Genomic DNA, 17,558 nt, shown 5'->3' with positions numbered 1-17,558 from the left:
TCCTCCTGGGAGCCCCGGCCCGCCGCCGCACACCTCCTCCTTGGAGCCCCGGCCCGCCGCCGCACACCTCCTCCTCCTGGGAGCCCCGGCACGCCGCCGCACACCTCCTCCTCCTGGGAGCCCCGGCCCGCCGCCGCACACCTCCTCCTCCTGGGAGCCCCGGCACGCCGCCGCACACCTCCTCCTCCTGGGAGCCCCGGCCCGCCGCCGCACACCTCCTCCTTGGAGACCCGGCCCGCCGCCGCACACCTCCTCCTCCTGGGAGCCCCGGCCCGCCGCCGCACACCTCCTCCTCCTGGGAGCCCCGGCACGCCGCCGCACACCTCCTCCTCCTGGGAGCCCCGGCCCGCCGCCGCACACCTCCTCCTTGGAGACCCGGCCCGCGGCCGCACACCACCTCCTCCTGGGAGCCCCGGCCCGCAGCCGCTACCACCTCATCAGCTCCTCACCCCGACCAGCGCCTTCTCCTCCAGCTGCTTCCTCTTCCGCGCTATCTCAGCCTTCAGAATGTCCATGTTACCGGCTCACACCGCACACCAGCCGCTCCATCAGCGCTCTACTTCCTGTTTACAGCGGAAAAGGAGGCGCTTCTCACCCCGAGCGTCCGGCAGTGTGGACACCTACTGGGTCCTAATGGCGCCTCATTGTGCGCATCACGCCGCTTTTCAGTGTTGTATGCGCATGCTCTGTGTGCGGCTCAGGACCCTGCGAGGAGCTGTGCCTTCGGCTCATGTACACACTTGCACTCCATAGTAACCCTCTTTGCGATCACACAGGACGGCTGTGGGGAATGGTATGTCTTACAGTTTGTCCACCTCAGAGATTTCTTTTTCAGCAATCCTTGAACATGCAGCCACTATGTCTAGTGATTGGCTGCAGCGGCTCATGGGACCAGGGAAAACAGATTAACAGGTCTGTCCCACAGAAGTACAATAATAATGGGGAACTGACAAGTGTCATCCCTGCTTGGCAGAAATTAGAATTGACTCCATGCCGTAATGCAGGGTGCACGCTGAGGCTGAAAGACCTGAGCGGCCCCTAAGGGTACCGTTACACCTAGCGATGTACCAGCGATCCCGACCAGCGATATGACGCGGTCAGGATCGCTGGTGCATCGCTAAGTGTTCACTAGTGAGCTGCCACACAGGCAGATCTCACCAGCGACATAGCGGTGGTCGGGGGTCGCTACTTACCTGTCAGACGCGGCGATCCTGAGTCCTCCCGCCCGCGTCCACGCGTCGCTCGTCTCCACAGCAGGAAGCGCAGCAGGAAGTGACCGACGAGGAACGGTCCAGGAGCTTCTCGCGCGATCAGCGATTACCAGCGGGGGAGCGGGTCGGAGGTAAGTATCACATGCAGCGATATCGCTAGCAATATCGCTGCAACGTCACAAAATCGGTGACTTTACAGCGATATTGCTAGCGATATCGCAGTGTGTAACGGGGGCTTAACCGGTAACCCTGATCACAGCTAAGGTGGCGCACTGATATTAACGCCTTACGGTTACATATAGTGGTAGATTCCAGTCCTGCTGAACATAGAAGTGATCACCATATAGTTACAGATAATGACTTACCGCTGACGTTCTTTCTGATGGAATCGTTCACGTTTCCCGTCTTTTCCCTCTGGCCCAGACCGCCATGACGACTTCTCCACCCAGGACTCGTCTACAGGAATCACAAAGACACATCTGACTTCTCACATTTCAGGCACTGTCATCATCTATCCCCAACCTGACCATCCTGCTGATACCCCAAATGCTGCACCGCTGCTGCCATATGTGTCTCTATTACGGTACCTACCGTTTGTCACAATAACTCTTACTGCCCCAATAATAGCCACCACTGTGCCCTTGTTTAACCCCTTCATGACCAGAGGTATTTTCAGCTTTGTGTTTTCATTTTTTGCTCCCCTTCTCAGCTCCATAGCTTTTTTATTTTTCCATCAATATGGCCATGTGAGGGTTTGTTTTTTTGCTGGACGAGTTGTACTTATGAACGACACCATTGGTTATACCATGTTGTGTACTAGAAAACGGGGAAAAAAAATCCAAGTGCGGTGAAATTGCAAAAAAAGTGCCATCCCACACAACTTTTTTGTTTGGCTTTTTTTAATAAAACTGACTTGCCATTATGATTCTCCAGGTCATTACAAGTTCATAGACACCAAACACGTCTAGGTTCTTTTTTAAGTGGTGAAAAAAAATTCCAAACTTTGTTAAAGAAAAAATTGTGCCATTTTCCGATACCCATAGTGCCTCCATTTTTCGTGATCTCGGGTTGGGTGAGGGCTTATTTTTTTGCATGCTGACGCTTTTAATGATACCATTTTGCTGCAGATACGATCTTTTGATTGCCCATTACTGCATTTTAATGCAATGTCATGGTGACCAAAAAAATGTAATTCTGGCGTTTTGACTTTTTTCTTACTATGCCGTTTACCGATCAGGTTAATCCTTTTTTTTATTGATAGATCGGGTGATTCTGAAAGCGGCAATACCAAATATGTGTAGGTTTAATTTTTTTGCTTGTTTTATTTTGAATGGGGCGAAAGGGGGGTGATTTGAACTTTTATATTTTTAAAAACTTTTTTTTTTACTTTTGGCATGCTTCAATAGTCTCCATGGGAGACTAGAAGCTGCCATAACCCAATCGGCTCTGCTACATAGAGGCAATGATCAGATCGCCTGTATGTAGTAGAATTACTTGCTGTGGTGCCAACCACCGGGTAGCGCTCACAGCAAGCTGGCAGTGACAACCAGAGGTCTCCAGAAGACCTCAGGTTGTCATGCCAATCCACCGGTGACCCGCAATCACCGGTGGGTGGATTTCCGGCGCGATTGCCAGAAGTGCTTCTTAAATGCCACTGTCAGCATTTGACAGCAGCATTTGATGAGTTAATAGCCACAGGTGGATTGCAATTTCACCCGCGGCTATTGCAGGCACATGTCTGCTGTTCAAAACAGCTGACATGTCCCGGGAAAGATGTGGGTTCACCGCTGGAGCCCTCATCAAAGGGAGGGGAGTACGACATTGGCGTAAATTTACGCCCAATGTTGGAAATGGGTTAAATTCCGCGCCGGCTTATCCTAGCCGTGAGTGGTGCTTAAGCAAATTGATCTCATTAGCTTCAATCAAATGGCTCTGGTAATGAGCCAAGATCTCAAACTGCACAATTGTTGCCACCAGCACCATTTTCCTGAAGACTATCAAAAAAGAGAACCAAGCGGACATACACCAAAAGCAGGGATCACCATAGAAAAATTATCAATTTTATTACATAGGATACACAAAAACACCAAAAAATATATTAAAAACATTTAAAATGAGCAACGGTTAGGCTGGTTTCACATTTGCGCTTTTGTACGCAGCGCATTGTGCGCACCCGTGCGCATGCGCACTGCGCACCTATGTTTAACATGACGTGCGCATGGTCTTGCGCACACTTGCGTTTTCGTGCGCATGCGTTTTTTTGTCTTTTGCGCCAGGCGCGCCAGACGCAACATGTTGCATTTTTTGGTGCGCCCTGTCTTGGCAAAAAAACGCATGCGCACGCTTGCGCACGGAATGCGCAAAAACAACACATTGAAGTCTATGGGAACAAGTCTAGAATATTCTCTAGACAATGGAAAAAACGTCACACTTAAAAACGCATGCGCATAAAAAACGCAAACGCATGCAAAAACGCATGTAAAACGCAAACGCTGCGTTTTTTTTAAGCATCATCGTGCGCATGACGTTAAAAAAACGCACGTTTGTTTTGCGTTTTTCTTTGCGTTTTTTATGTGCCCGATGCTCTGCGCAAAAAAACGCTAATGTGAAACTAGCCTTATTTTGACATAACCTGTAAACCTGGGAGCAATAACAAGTCCAACATGACATCACCCAATAATAGATATGCAATATGTGCAACAGGTCAACATAATAAATGTAATGTGTGTAATACACTCAGCCGTACAAAAAGGATCTGTATGTATGGTATTACTAAGCACAATAGTTTCAATGCATCAACGATCGTGTCCTGAGTGCATATATATATGAGTAAGTATGGGAAGAGCAAAGATGTAGGAGACACAAAATGTGTATAGTAGACTCAGCCCAATACAACCCAATCTATAATATTGCTGAATGCATCAATTGCACAAAGGATGAAAGAAGTACATAGTGGGGTTATAATACAACACACCAAGGTAAGGTATTGTGGCGTCAAATATTAGCCCGATATAATAACCTGTAGTGTAAACCACTATATTAATCAATATTCAATAAATAAACAGGAGATATAGGGTTAAAGAGAGCTAAGACACTTGTCAAGTGAATCAGACAAAAACCTCCCCATTTACTTTACCACCCAAAGTAGCAGGCTGCTGAGATAATGACGGACATGCTCACTAAATACAAATGACCATTATACACAGATACGTGCAGGAGGACCAGGCATTGCTCCCATAACCTGACGCGTATTGTCACAATTGTGACTTCATCAGGGGCATAGTGAAGTGAAAAAGGAAAAAAAAAAAACCACATAGAAAATGTTTTTGCTTTTTTTTTATTATTAGATTCCAAGCAATATAGATTCCACCTACAACTAGCCTCCCAACAGTTTGGAGAGGTGTGCATGTGTTTTTAATCGATGATAATTGATTGAAGGATGGAACCTTTTTTTTTTCCCTATATAAATGTGTCTTTTAAAGATATATATGAAGTTCACCTGATGAAGGCTAATTTTATGTATAGCCGAAACGCGTTGTGTTTTTATGTCTAATAATAAACTGGATATTCCTTTAAATATTCGGAGTAATTAATGAATCAGCCGGAAGCGCTCCTTGACAAACTGGAAATCCTTTTCTGCATCATATACTCAGCTAATCCAGGATCATGAGGAATGCACTGGCGAGGCTCATGCTAAATAAAGTGCTGTCATCACCGCACTGGGATTTTGACATTCTGCTTGTGCATTGGCACGTGTACACTGCAGGTTTAAAACGACCTACAGTCTACAGAACAGTAATCTACCTGCCCTCCTGTAGGATTTACTGTATTGGCGTGCACACAGTTAAGGGTAGCGTAAGCTCCAGGTGAGGCCTGTGGTATACCGCACCTTTGCACCCCCACTCCTCATAGCTATGCTACTGGATGCACAATATTTTTTTGTCCAAAGCCCACTGTTACAACACCCGGCAATACTCACCTTACTTCCGGGGTCCCTTGCCGCGTCTCGCCTGCTCCCCCAGGTCCTCAGCCGCGCTGGGGATCCCACTCCCTGCGCATGCGCGCTAGGCCGCTTAGGTCACGGTCGCGCGCTCTCCCGGCTTCTTTATGATGCCGTGTTGTACTGACCCATAAGCACTGCACCGCCTATGCAGCGGTCTCCGGGTATATCAGGCCACTTCCTACTAGAGAAAGCGCCTGATTATTATTGCGCTTTTCTTCAGTGCCCTCTCTAGGTCTCCTTAGGTATGTCATAGTTGTGGACAGGGTTCCTACTCTGTCCTCTCGGGGTTAATTTGTATGGCCTCCTTTTGGTTTGAGGAAGGCTATATTTACCCGCCTTCATCTGGGAATTCTTGTCAGTGATACATCTGTCTTGGCTGTGTGTCTGACCCCCTGGTGTGCTTGCATACTGTTTAGTCTGATTGTTTTCTTGTGTATGACCCGGTCTGTTTTCTTGTTCTGTGCTTTGCCTTGTGACTCTGTGCTTATTGTCTGTTTCTGACTCTGACCTTCAGCTTGGTACTCTAACTATCCACCTGCCTTCCCCGTTTGTACTGCACCGCTATCTTCGGCTTCCCGACCTTTTTGCTACGTGTTGACCACGCTTACGTCTCACCATTTTGCTCCTTCATCGACCACCAGGCTTGACTTAGGCACGTTCAGATTACTCTCCGGTTTCACCGGTCACCGCTGCTACTCGGCGTCTGGCTCCGCCTCTGTCCACTCCCCCAGAGGTCACGTGTTTCAGGTCCTGCGCTCCGGCAGGTAAGCTCACCGCAGCGCTCTTTACTCACTCTCTGTCTTTCTGTAATACGTCCACAGACTCCTGCTGTAGGCCTGCAGCAGGGCTCTTTTGGAAGTGCATTGAGCAGCAGGGTGGTTTGCTGGTGAAGTGAAAAAAAAAAAAAACTCTTTAAATCTTCTGCCTGAGCAAGTGTGAGCGAGCTGAGTGTGACCGGAGTGTAAGTGCGAACGGTGGTAAGTGTGTGACTTGTGATTCAGTGACTTTGGATTTAGGGCGTTTCCAAGGGAGGTATTACTGAATTCCTGTTATATTTTTCTAATACTTTTTATATATTTTTACTTTTCTTTTCTGTGCTCTGCAATCCCCATTAGGAATGTGCTCCACTATTGGCAATGCTACCCAGTGTACATTGTGCCACATGTATGCAATCCTTGAACAGCCGATCGAGGGAGCTGTGCAAGAAGTGAGCACATTGTGTATTTGGAAGCCCAGATACTGGATCTAAATGTGCAGCTGGCAACACTGAGATCCATAGACAATATGGAAAGGAGTCTTCTGCTCACTGAGCAGACGCTCAATGGGATAGATGGGGGGGGATGCTAGGTTGGAGCTGCAGGACAGTGAAGCAGCAAGCTGGGTGACAGAAGGCATGGTAGAGGGAAAAGCACCAGGGAGGCTAGTCCTGATTTGGCACACTCCAAAAAGTTTGCTAAGCTGGCAGATGAGGGGAGTGTCAGTACAGGGGTAGGCTGCAGCAAGGCATGTCCTCTGAAAGCTGGAGGAGTGTCTGCTCCAGTAAGTGGGGAAATAGGAGAGCAGGGCAGGCCAGACAGGTGCTGGTAGTGGGGGACTCAATTATTAGGGGAACAGGGCAATCTGTCACAAGACAGAGATCGTCGAAAGGTGTGCTGCCAACCTGGCGCTTGAGTTCGACACCTCTCATTGGGTTGACACATTACTGTTAGGGGCTAGTGAGGACACAGCGGTCATGGTGCACATTGGCACAAATGACAAAGTTAGAGGTAGGTGGAAGGTCCTTAACCCCTTCACCTCCAAGGGTGGTTTGCACGTTCATGACCGGACCAATTTTTACAATTCTGACCACTGTACCTTTATGAGGTCATAACTCTGGAACGCTTCCATGGATCCCGGTGATTCTGACACTGTTTTCTCGTGACATATTGTACTTCATGTTAGTAGTAACATTTCATTCAAATAACTTGCGTTTATTTGTGAAAAAAACGGAAATTTGGCAAAAATTTTGCAATTTTTCAACTTTGAATTTTTATGCCCTTAAATCACAGAGATACGGCACACAAAAAACTTGATAACTAACATTTCCCACATGATTACTTTACATCAGCACAATTTTGGAACCAAAATTTTTTTTTGTTAGGAAGTTATAAGGGTTAAAAGTTGACCAGCGATTTCTCATTTTTACAACACCATTTTATTTTTAGGACCACATCACATTTGAAGCCACTTTGAGGGGTCTATAGGATAGAAAATACCCAAAAGTGGCACCACTCTAAAAACTGCACCCCTTGAGGTGCTCAAAACCACATTCAAGAAGTTTATTAACCCTTTAGGTGCGTCACAGGAATTTTTTTGGATATTTTAAAAAAAATGAACATCTAACTTTTTTTCACAAAAAAAATACTTCAGGTTCAATTTTTTTTATTTTACCAAGGGTAACAGGAGAAATTGGACTGCAAAAGTTATTGTGCAATTTGTCCTGAGTATGCTGATACCTGATTTGTGGGGGGGAACGACTGTTTCGGCGCATGACAGAGCTCAGAATGGAAGGAGCGCCGTTTGACTTTTTCAATGCAAAATTGGCTGGAATTCAGATCGGACGCCATGTCACGTTTGGAGAGTCCCTGATGTACCTAAACAGTGGAAACCCCCTACAAGTGACCCCATGTTGGAAACTAGACCCCCCAAGGAACTTATCTAGATATGTGGTGAGAACTTTGAACCCACAAGGGCTTTACAGAAGTTTATAACGTACAGCGGTACAATTAAAAAATCATATTTTTTCCACAAAAATGATCTTTTCACCCCAATTTTTATTTTCCCAAGGGTAACAGGACCCTAAAAGTTATTGTGCAATTTGTCCTGAGTATGCTGATACCCCACATGTGGGGGTAAACCACTATTTGGGCGCATGGCAGAGCTCGAAAGGGAAGCAGCGCCATTTGACGTTTTTGGCTGGAATTGAGATCGGACATCATGTCGCGATTGGAAAACCCCTGATGTACCAAAACAGTGGAAACCCCCCACAATTGACACCATTTTGGAAACTAGACCCCCTAAGGAACTTATCTAGATGTGTGGTGAGAACTTTGAACCCCCAAGGGCTTCACAGAAGTTTATAACATAAAGCCGTACAATTAAAAAATCATATTTTTTCCACAAAAATGATCTTTTCACCCTCAATTCTTATTTTTCCAAGGGTAACAGCACCCTAAAAGTTATTGTGCAATTTGTTCTGAGTACGCTGATACCCCACATATGGGGGTTAACCACTATTTGGGCGCATGGCAGAGCTCTGAAGGGAAGCAGCGCCATTTGACGTTTTTGGCTGGAATTGAGATCGGACACCATGTCGCGATTGGAAAACCCCTGATGTACCTAAACAGTGGAAACCCCCCACAAATGACACCATTTTGGAAACTAGACCCCCTAAGGAACTTATCTAGATGTGTGGTGAGAACTTTGAACCCCCAAGGGCTTCACAGAAGTTTATAACATAAAGCCGTACAATTAAAAAATCATATTTTTTCCACAAAAATGATCTTTTCACCCTCAATTCTTATTTTTCCAAGGGTAAGAGCACCCTAAAAGTTATTGTGCAATTTGTCCTGAGTACGCTGATACCCCACATGTGGGGGTAAACCACTATTTGGGCGCATGGCAGAGCTCGGAAGGGAAGCAGCGCCATTTGACGTTTTTGGCTGGAATTGAGATCGGACACCATGTCGCGATTGGAAAACCCCTGATGTACCAAAACAGTGGAAACCCCCCACAAATGACACCATTTTGAAAACTAGACCCCCCAAGGAACTTATCTAGATGTGTGGTGAGCACTTTGAACCCCCCAGTGCTTCACAGAAGTTTATAACGCCCGGGCGTGAAAATAAAAAATTCATATTTTTTCCACAAACATGATCTTTTAGTCACCATTTTTTTTATTTTTCCAAGGGTAACAGGAGAAATTAGACCCCAAAAGTTGTTGTCCAATTTGTCCTGAGTATGCTGATACCCCTTATGTGGGAGAAAACTACTGTATGGGCACACGTCGGGGCTCGGAAGGGAAGTAGTGACGTTTTGGAATGCAGACATTGATGGAATGGTCTGCGGGTGTCATGTTGCCTTTGAAGAGCCCCTAATGTACCTAAACAGTGGAAACCCCCCACAAATGACCCCATTTTGAAAACTAGACCCCCTACGGAACTTATCTAGATGTGAGGTGAGCACTTTGAGCCCCCAAGGGCTTCACAGAAGTTTATAATGCCAGGGCATGAAAATAAAAAAATCGTATTTTTTCCACAAACATGATCAATTAGTCCCCAATTTTTTTATTTTCCCAAGGGTAACAGGAGAAATTGAACCCCAAAAGTTGTTGTCCAATTTGTCCTGAGTACGCTGATACCCCATATGTGGGAGAAAACTACTGTATGGACACACGTCAGGGCTCGGAAGGGAAGTAGTGACGTTTTGGAATGCAGACTTTGATGGAATGGTCTGTGGGTGTCATGTTGCCTTTGGAGAGCCCCTAATGTACCTAAACAGTGGAAACACCCACAAATGACCCCATTTTGGAAACGAGAACCCCTAAGGAACTTATCTAGATGTGTGGTGAGCACTTTGAACCCCCAAGGGCTTCACAGAAGTTTATAATGCCCGGGCATGAAAATAAAAAAATCTTATTTTTTCCACAAACATGATCAATTAGTCCCCAATTTTTTCATTTTCCCAAGGGTAACAGGAGAAATTGGACCCCAAAAGTTGTTGTCCAATTTGTCATGAGTACGCTGACACCCCATATGTGGGAGAAAACTACTGTATGGACACACGTCGGGGCTCGGAAGGGAAGCAGTGCCATTTTGGAATGCAGACTTTGATGGAATGGTCTGCGGGTGTCATGTGCGTTTGGAGAGCCCCTGATGTACCTAAACTATTGAAACTCCCCACAAGTGACCCCCCCACGGAACTTATCTAGATGTGTGGTGAGCACTTTGAACCCCCAAGTGCTTCACAGAAGTTTATAACGCTCGGACGTGAAAATAAAAAAATAATTTTTTTCCACAAAAATGATATTTTTGCCCCCAATTTTTTATTTTCCTAAGGGTAACAGGAGAAATTGGACCCCAAAAATTGTTTTGCAATTTGTCCTGAGTAGGCTCATACCCTACATGTGGGGGTAAAACACTGTTTGTGCGCATGGCAGAGCTTGGAAGGGAAGGAGCACCATATGACTTTTTCAACTCAGAATTGGCTGGAATTGAGATCAGACGCAATGTTGCATTTGGAGAGCCCCTGATGTGCCCAAACAGTGGAAACCCCCAATTCTAACTCCAACCCGAACCCCAACACACCCCTAACCCTAATCTCAGCCCCAACCCTAGCCCTAGCTCTAACCCTAACCCTAGCCCTAACCCTAATGGAAAAATGGAAATAAATACATTTTTTTAATTTTATTATTTTCCCCTAACTAAGGGGGTGATAACGGGGGGTTTGATTTACTATTTATGGCGGTTTTTATTTTTGGCAGCTGTCGCACGCTGAAAGACGCTTTTTATTGTAAAAATAGTTTTTGCATCACCAAATATTGAGAGCTATAATTTTTCTGTATTTTGACCCACCGAGTCATGTGAGGTCGTATTTTTTGCGGGACGAGTTGACGTTTTTATTGGTACCATTTTCGGGCACGTGACATTTTTTGATCGCTTTTTATTCCGATTTTTGGGACGCAGAATGAACAAAAACCAGCGTTTCATGAATTTCTTTTGGGGGAGTGCGTTTACACCGTTCCGCGTGCAGTAAAATTGATAAAGCGGTTTTATTCTTCGGGTCAGTACGGTTACAGCGATACCTCATTTAGGTCGTTTTTTTATGTTTTGTCGGTTTTATGCAATGAAAACTATTTTTATATAAAAAATAATTATTTTTGCATCGCTTTATTCTGTGAGCTATAACTTTTGAGCCCCCTCTCTGCCGATGCTTCCCTTTAACTCCCGGTACACCGCGATCGTGTTTGATCGCGGTGTGCAAGGGGTTAACGTGTCTGGGGCGGTCCGTGACCGCCCCTGACACATTGTGCCGGGTGTCAGCTGTGATAATCAGCTGACACCCGGCCGCTGATCGCGGTAGACATACTATCCCGTCCATGGGCATAGGGGCCCGGGTCCCATGGACGGGATAGTACGTCTCATGTCAGGAAGGGGTTAAAGATGATTTCAGGGAATTAGGCTGCAAGCTTAAAGCAAGAACCTCCAAGGTGGTGTTTTCCGAAATACTACCTGTACCACGTGCTATGCCAGAGAGGCAACGAGAGATTAGGGAGGTTAATAAGTGGTACAAGAATTGGCGTAGGAAGGAGGGGTTTGGGTTCCTGGAGAACTGGGCTGACTTCTCAGTTGGCTACAGGTTCTACGCTAAGGACGGGCTGCACCTCAATGGGGAGGGTGCAGCTGTGCTGGGGGAGAAAATGGCTAGAAGGTTGGAGGAGTGTTTAAACTAGGGACTGGGGGGAGGGTATACATTTTTTAGGAGGGGAAGACAGTGCAGATAGAGACCTGGGCACAAATAATGAAATTGGGGGTGGCATGGGGGGTGGGGTTAGAACAGTTAATAATTTAAGAAAGAATAGAGGTACAGCGAAATACATAAAATACATGTATACTAATGCCAGAAGCCTCGCCAACAAGATGGAGGAATTAGAATTAACTTTGTTGGAACATAATTATGACATGGTGGGGATATCTGAGACATGGCTGGACGAGAGCCATGACTGGGCTGTTAATTTACAGGGCTATAGTCTGTTCAGAAAGGACCATACAAATAAGCAAGCGGAGGCGTGTGTTTATATGTAAAATCATCCTTAAAGCCCATCCTGCGTGATAATACATGTGAATCTAATGAAAATGTAGAGTCCCTGTGGGTGGAGATAAGGGGATGGGGAAAAATAATAAATTACTGATAGGGGTTTGTTAAAAGTCTCCAAAAATAATGGAAGCAACGGAGAATATCCTCATAAAGCAAATAGATGAAGCTGCGACTCAAGGAGAAGTCATTATTATGGGGGACGTCAACTAACCTGAAATACATTGGGGAACCGAAACCTGCAGTTCCAGCAAAGGTAATAGGTTTTTGACAACTATGAGAGACAATTACCTTTCACAACTGGTTCAGGACCCAACAAGAGGGGGGGCACTGATAGACCTAATGTTAATCAACAGGCCAGACCAGGGGTGGATTAAGGGTAGTCAGGGCCCCGGGCTGTTCAGACTCTGTGGGCCCCCCGATCATGTGACTGGGTCGGGAAGTCACTAGTTTTCATGACGCATACGGTGCATCAAGGGGCGGGAAGGGGTTAAATACTGAGGTAAAAAAACTCTGCAAATACGCAACGTGTGCACGAGGCCTCACAAATACTGAGGTAAAAAGCACCAAATGCTCAGTGTGTCCATGAGGCCTTACAAATACTGAGTGAAAAACTCAACAAATACTCAGCGTGTGCACGAGGCCTTATAAACACTGAGGTAAAACCCCACCAAATACTCAGCATGTGCACAAGGCCTTATAAATAAAGTAAAAACTCACCAAATACTCAGCGTGTGCACGAGGTCTTATAAATACTGAGGTAAAAACTCACCAAATACTCAGCGTGTGCACGAGGCCTTACAAATACTGGAAGGCTTCCACCCAACATCTAGTCCTGACTCACCTGTACCTAACATCGAAACCAGCTAATAGTCTGCAATCACCTGCTGACCTGGACCCATGACCTGTCAGACAAGTTACTTCACATGAGTCACACAGAGGCTTCTGCTTCATGAACTTCCCCAGATAGAAGAAGCAGCCTCCAATGTGCAGCCTGTGGCCGGATACACAGGAAGAGACGCTCCTCGTCACAGGCTGTGCCCAATATGGCAGCAGAGGGGTTAACACCAGACAAGTCGCCGTCTCCTCACACACTGGACACGACGCTGCATCTGACGACAAACAAGCGCTCAATGCGCAATGTTAGTCATGTCCCAGATGTTCAGCATGTGGAGGACCAAGGGGGGACAAAAAAAGACCCCAGGATTGGATCAGGAGCATGGGAAAGTGGATGGCGGTCGGAGGGGCAGGGTTTATATAGGGATCGGAATAAGTATATATATACACACAGACACATATTACTACATGCGGGCAGCGCACACGTGCACAATCCTCAGGTTGTATAACTTTCAACTGGTCAAAACATTTCTCTCAGTAGGCCAAGAAAGAAATGTGGCAGGAATAAAGTACACCTCGTAGTAACTTATGTGTGAGGCAGAGGCGACAAGACCCGACATCTCGTGCCCACCTTACTACAGGTGCCCACTGCCCACATATAACAAAGTTGATGGAAACAGATGACAGCCACTATGATGATTAGTTACCGGCTGACCGACCACACCCATTTCACAACTAGTCACACCCATGTCCATGCCCCAACCACACCCATTTAGCACTGCTGATCACACTGACTGGTACTGAGGGCACAGTGGCAGGCATTATAGTGGCTGGTACTGTGGGCACATTGACTGGTACTGAGGAAAAGAATGAAAGAACAGAGAAAAAAGAAAAAGAGAGAAAGAAAGGAGAGAGAAAGAAAGAACAGAAAAAAAGAAAGAAGAAACAGAGAGAAAGGAAAAAAGAACAGAGAGCAAGAAAGAGGGGACAGAAACAAAGAACAGAGAGAGAAAAAAAGAACGAGAAGAAAGAACAGAGAGGGAGAGAGAAAGAAAGAAGGGAAAGAAAGAGCAGAGAGAGAAAGAAAAAAAGAGAAAGAGGGGAAAGAAAGAACAGAGGGAGAAAAAAAGAAAGAAAGGGGAAAGAAAGAAAGAAAGAACAGCGAGGGAGAGAGAAAGAAAGAGGGGAAAGAAGGAACAAAGAGAAAGAAAGAAAGAGGTGAAAGAAAGAACAAAGAGAAAAAAGGAAAGAAATGGGAAAGAAAGAACAGAGAGGGAGAGAGAAACAAAGAGGGGAAAGAAAGAACAGAAAGTGAAAGAAAGAACAGAGAAAGAAAGAAAGAACAGAGAAAGAGGGGAAAGAAAGATTCTATAAAGATACTATACCAGCCAGGCTCACATTGTAGTGCCCACCTGAGCCTCCTGGTGCAGGACATATTATGATCCACTCACATGGCCGACATCCCCGAGTCCAAGGCGATCCCACTGTCCGCGCTGTCGGAGGAGGATATGGTGATGATCTGAAGCATTCCCTGAAGTGCCTCCATGGTTCCATAACAATCTCCTCTGGTCAGCTTCCAGCACGTCACTTCCGATGTAATGTCACGTGCGAGTTTTCTAGTGCTCCTCGGGGCTCCGCCGTATACTCCTGTGTCCGCGGGAAAAGTAAGCTCCCGGTCGGGGCAGTGGAGCAGACACTCAAAATCTGGGACGGTTGGGAGGTATGAATGCTCCCCATCATACACCTTGTACACGCATGGCTCCGCACACCTCATTCACACACTGTCCCGCTTTGTATGCCTTGTACACACGGCTTCACTCCATACACCTCACACACACATGGCTCCACTCTGTAAACCTCGTACACATGCGGCTCTGCTCCGTACACTTTATACACACGCGGCCATGCTCTGTACACCTTGTACACACATGGCTCTGCACTGTAAACCTTGTACACATGCGGCTTTGCTCCATACATCTCGTACACACGCGGCTCCGTTCTGTAAACCCATGGCTCAGCTTTGTACACACAGGGCTCCGTTCCGTACACCTCGTACATACGCGGCTCCGCTCCGTACACACACGCGGCTACGCTCCGTACCCCTCGTACACATGCGGCTTCACTCCGTACACCTCGTACACACACGTGGCTCCGCTCCGTACACCTCATACACACACGTGGCTCCGCTGCGTACAAACGTGGCTCCGCTCCGTACACCTCGTACACACACGGCTCCGCTCCGTACACCTCGTACACACGTGGCTCCTCTCCGTACACCTCGCACACGCGCAGCCCCGCTCCGTACACCTTGCACACGTTCAGCTCAGCTCTGTACACACAGGGCTCCATTCCGTGCACCTCGTACACACACGCGGCTTCGCTCCATACACCTCGTAGACACACGTGGCTTTGCTCCGTACACCTCGCACACGTGCAGCCCCGCTCCGTACACACATGCAGCTCCACTCCGTATACCTCGCACACACACGCGGCTCCGCTCCGTACACCTCGAACACGCACAGCTCAGCTCTGTACACGCAGGGCTCCGCTCCGTACAACTCGTAAACCTCGCGCGTGCGGCTCTGCTCCATGCACCGCGCACGGCTCCGCTCCGTACACCTCGTACACACACGGCTCCGCTCCGTACACCTCGCACATTCGCGGCTCCGCTCTGTACACCTTGCACATTCGCAGCTCCGCTCCGTACACTTCGCACATTCGCAGCTCCACTCCGTACACCTTGTACACACACGGCTCCGCTCCGTACACCTCGTACACACACGGCTCCGCTCCATACACCTCGCACATTCGCAGCTCTGCTCCGTACACCTCGCACACACATGCAGCTACATCCACCCTGTAAACCCCTCCTGACCCCACACATAGTTCCCTTCCATACACCTCGCACACACACGGCTCCACTCAGTACACACATGGCTCCGCTCCATAAACCTCGTACACATGCGGCTCTGCTCCGTACACCTTATACACACGTAGCCACGCTCTGTACACCTTGTACACACACATGGCTCTGCTCTGTAAACCTTGTACACATGCGGCTTTGCTCCATGCACCTCGTACACACGCGGCTCCGCTCTGTAAACACATGACTCAGCTTTGTACACACAGGGCTCCGTTCCGTACACCTCGTACATACGCGGCTCCGCTCCATACACACACGCGGCTATGCTCCGTACACCTCATACACACACGCAGCTCCGCTCCGTACACCTCGTACACACGCGGCTCTGCTCCGTACACCTCGTACACACGTGGCTCCTCTCCGTACACCTCGCACACGCGCAGCCCCGCTCCGTACACCTTGCACATGTGCAGCTCAGCTCTGTACACACAGGGCTCCATTCCGTACACCTCGTACACACACGCGGCTTCGCTCCGTAAACGTCGTAGACACACGCGGCTTTGCTCCGTACACCTCGCACACGTGCAGCTCAGCTCTGTACACACAGGGCTCCGTTCCGTACACCTCGTACACACATGCGGCTTCACTCCGTACACACATGCAGCTCCACTACGTATACCTCGTACACACATGCGGCTCCGCTCCGTACACCTCGCACACGCACAGCTCAGCTCTGTACACACAGGGCTCCGCTCCGTACAACTCGTAAACCTCGCGTGTGCGGCTCCGTTCCATACACCGCGCGCAGCTCCGCTCCGTACACCTCGTACACACACGGCTCCGCTCCACACCTCGTACACACACAGCTCCGCTCCGTACACCTCACACATTCGCGGCTCCGCTCTGTACACCTCGCACATTCGTGGCTCCGCTCCGTACACCTCGTACACACACGGCTCCGCTCCATACACCTCGCACATTCGCAGCTCTGCTCCGTACACCTCGCACACACACGCAGCTACATCCACCCTCTAAACCCCTCCTGACCCCACACATACTTCCCTCATCCAGCACCATGACAACGAGTACAGCAGAGTCCCGCATACAATACATTGATGGCTGTGTGCACAGGACCTGTGATGAGGTCACAGGAGGGGAGGAGTCAGGGGTCACATGATCAGGGGCCTCCGACTGAAACCCCTGATCATGTAACCCCTGACTCCTCCCCTCCTGTCATCACAGGTCCTGTGTGCACAGAGCAGGGATTTATCAGTGAGGGGCTGGCGCTGCGGTGGCCGGTGGGTCTGAGAGGGGGAGGAAAGGGTCAGTACATGTGGGGGGCATGGCGCTATGGTGGCGGATTATAATGGGGCAATTTTCCCTGGGCTCCTGGGCCCCCCACACCACTGGGCCATGGGCTACCGCCCAGATTGACCTCATTATAATCCTCCACTGGACCAGACCGCATATCAAATATAAGGGTTGAGGGTCACTTGGGTAATAGTGATCACAAAATAATAAGTTTTCAGGTGTCCTTTAATAAGATGTGTGGTAGAGGGGTTACAAGGACACTAAACTTCAGGAAAGCAAATTTCCAATGGATGAGAGATGATCTTGGTGCAATTAACTGGGACGATATCCTGAGACATAAAAATACACAAAGGAAATGGGAGACGTTTATTAGCATCCTGAATAGGACCTGTGCACAATATATACCGTATGGGAATAAACATGCTAGAAATAGGAGGAAACCGCTATGGTTAAATAAAGCTGTAAGGGGCACAATAAGTGA

General features: G+C 47.9%; 1 protein-coding gene across 1 annotated transcript in view; it reads right to left on the bottom strand.

Moving 5' to 3' along the window:
- The window catches only part of PRPF18 (pre-mRNA processing factor 18), a 110,727-nt gene extending 110,079 nt beyond the window's left edge, over positions 1–648 (bottom strand). Inside the window, exon 1 of the mRNA XM_073551275.1 lies at positions 450–648. Within this exon, the coding sequence (XP_073407376.1) occupies positions 450–515 (66 nt within the window). The 5' untranslated portion in view covers positions 516–648. The remainder of the gene's footprint in view (positions 1–449) is intronic.
- Positions 649–17,558: the final 16,910 nt, after the last annotated feature.

This window comes from Dendrobates tinctorius, unplaced genomic scaffold (assembly GCF_039654945.1).
Source record: "Dendrobates tinctorius isolate UK_male_01 unplaced genomic scaffold, ASM3965494v1 ptg000174l, whole genome shotgun sequence".
NCBI lineage: Eukaryota > Metazoa > Chordata > Amphibia > Anura > Dendrobatidae > Dendrobates > Dendrobates tinctorius.
The sequence above is the reverse complement of the archived record's forward strand: the minus strand, read 5'-3'. Positions and strand labels throughout refer to the sequence as shown.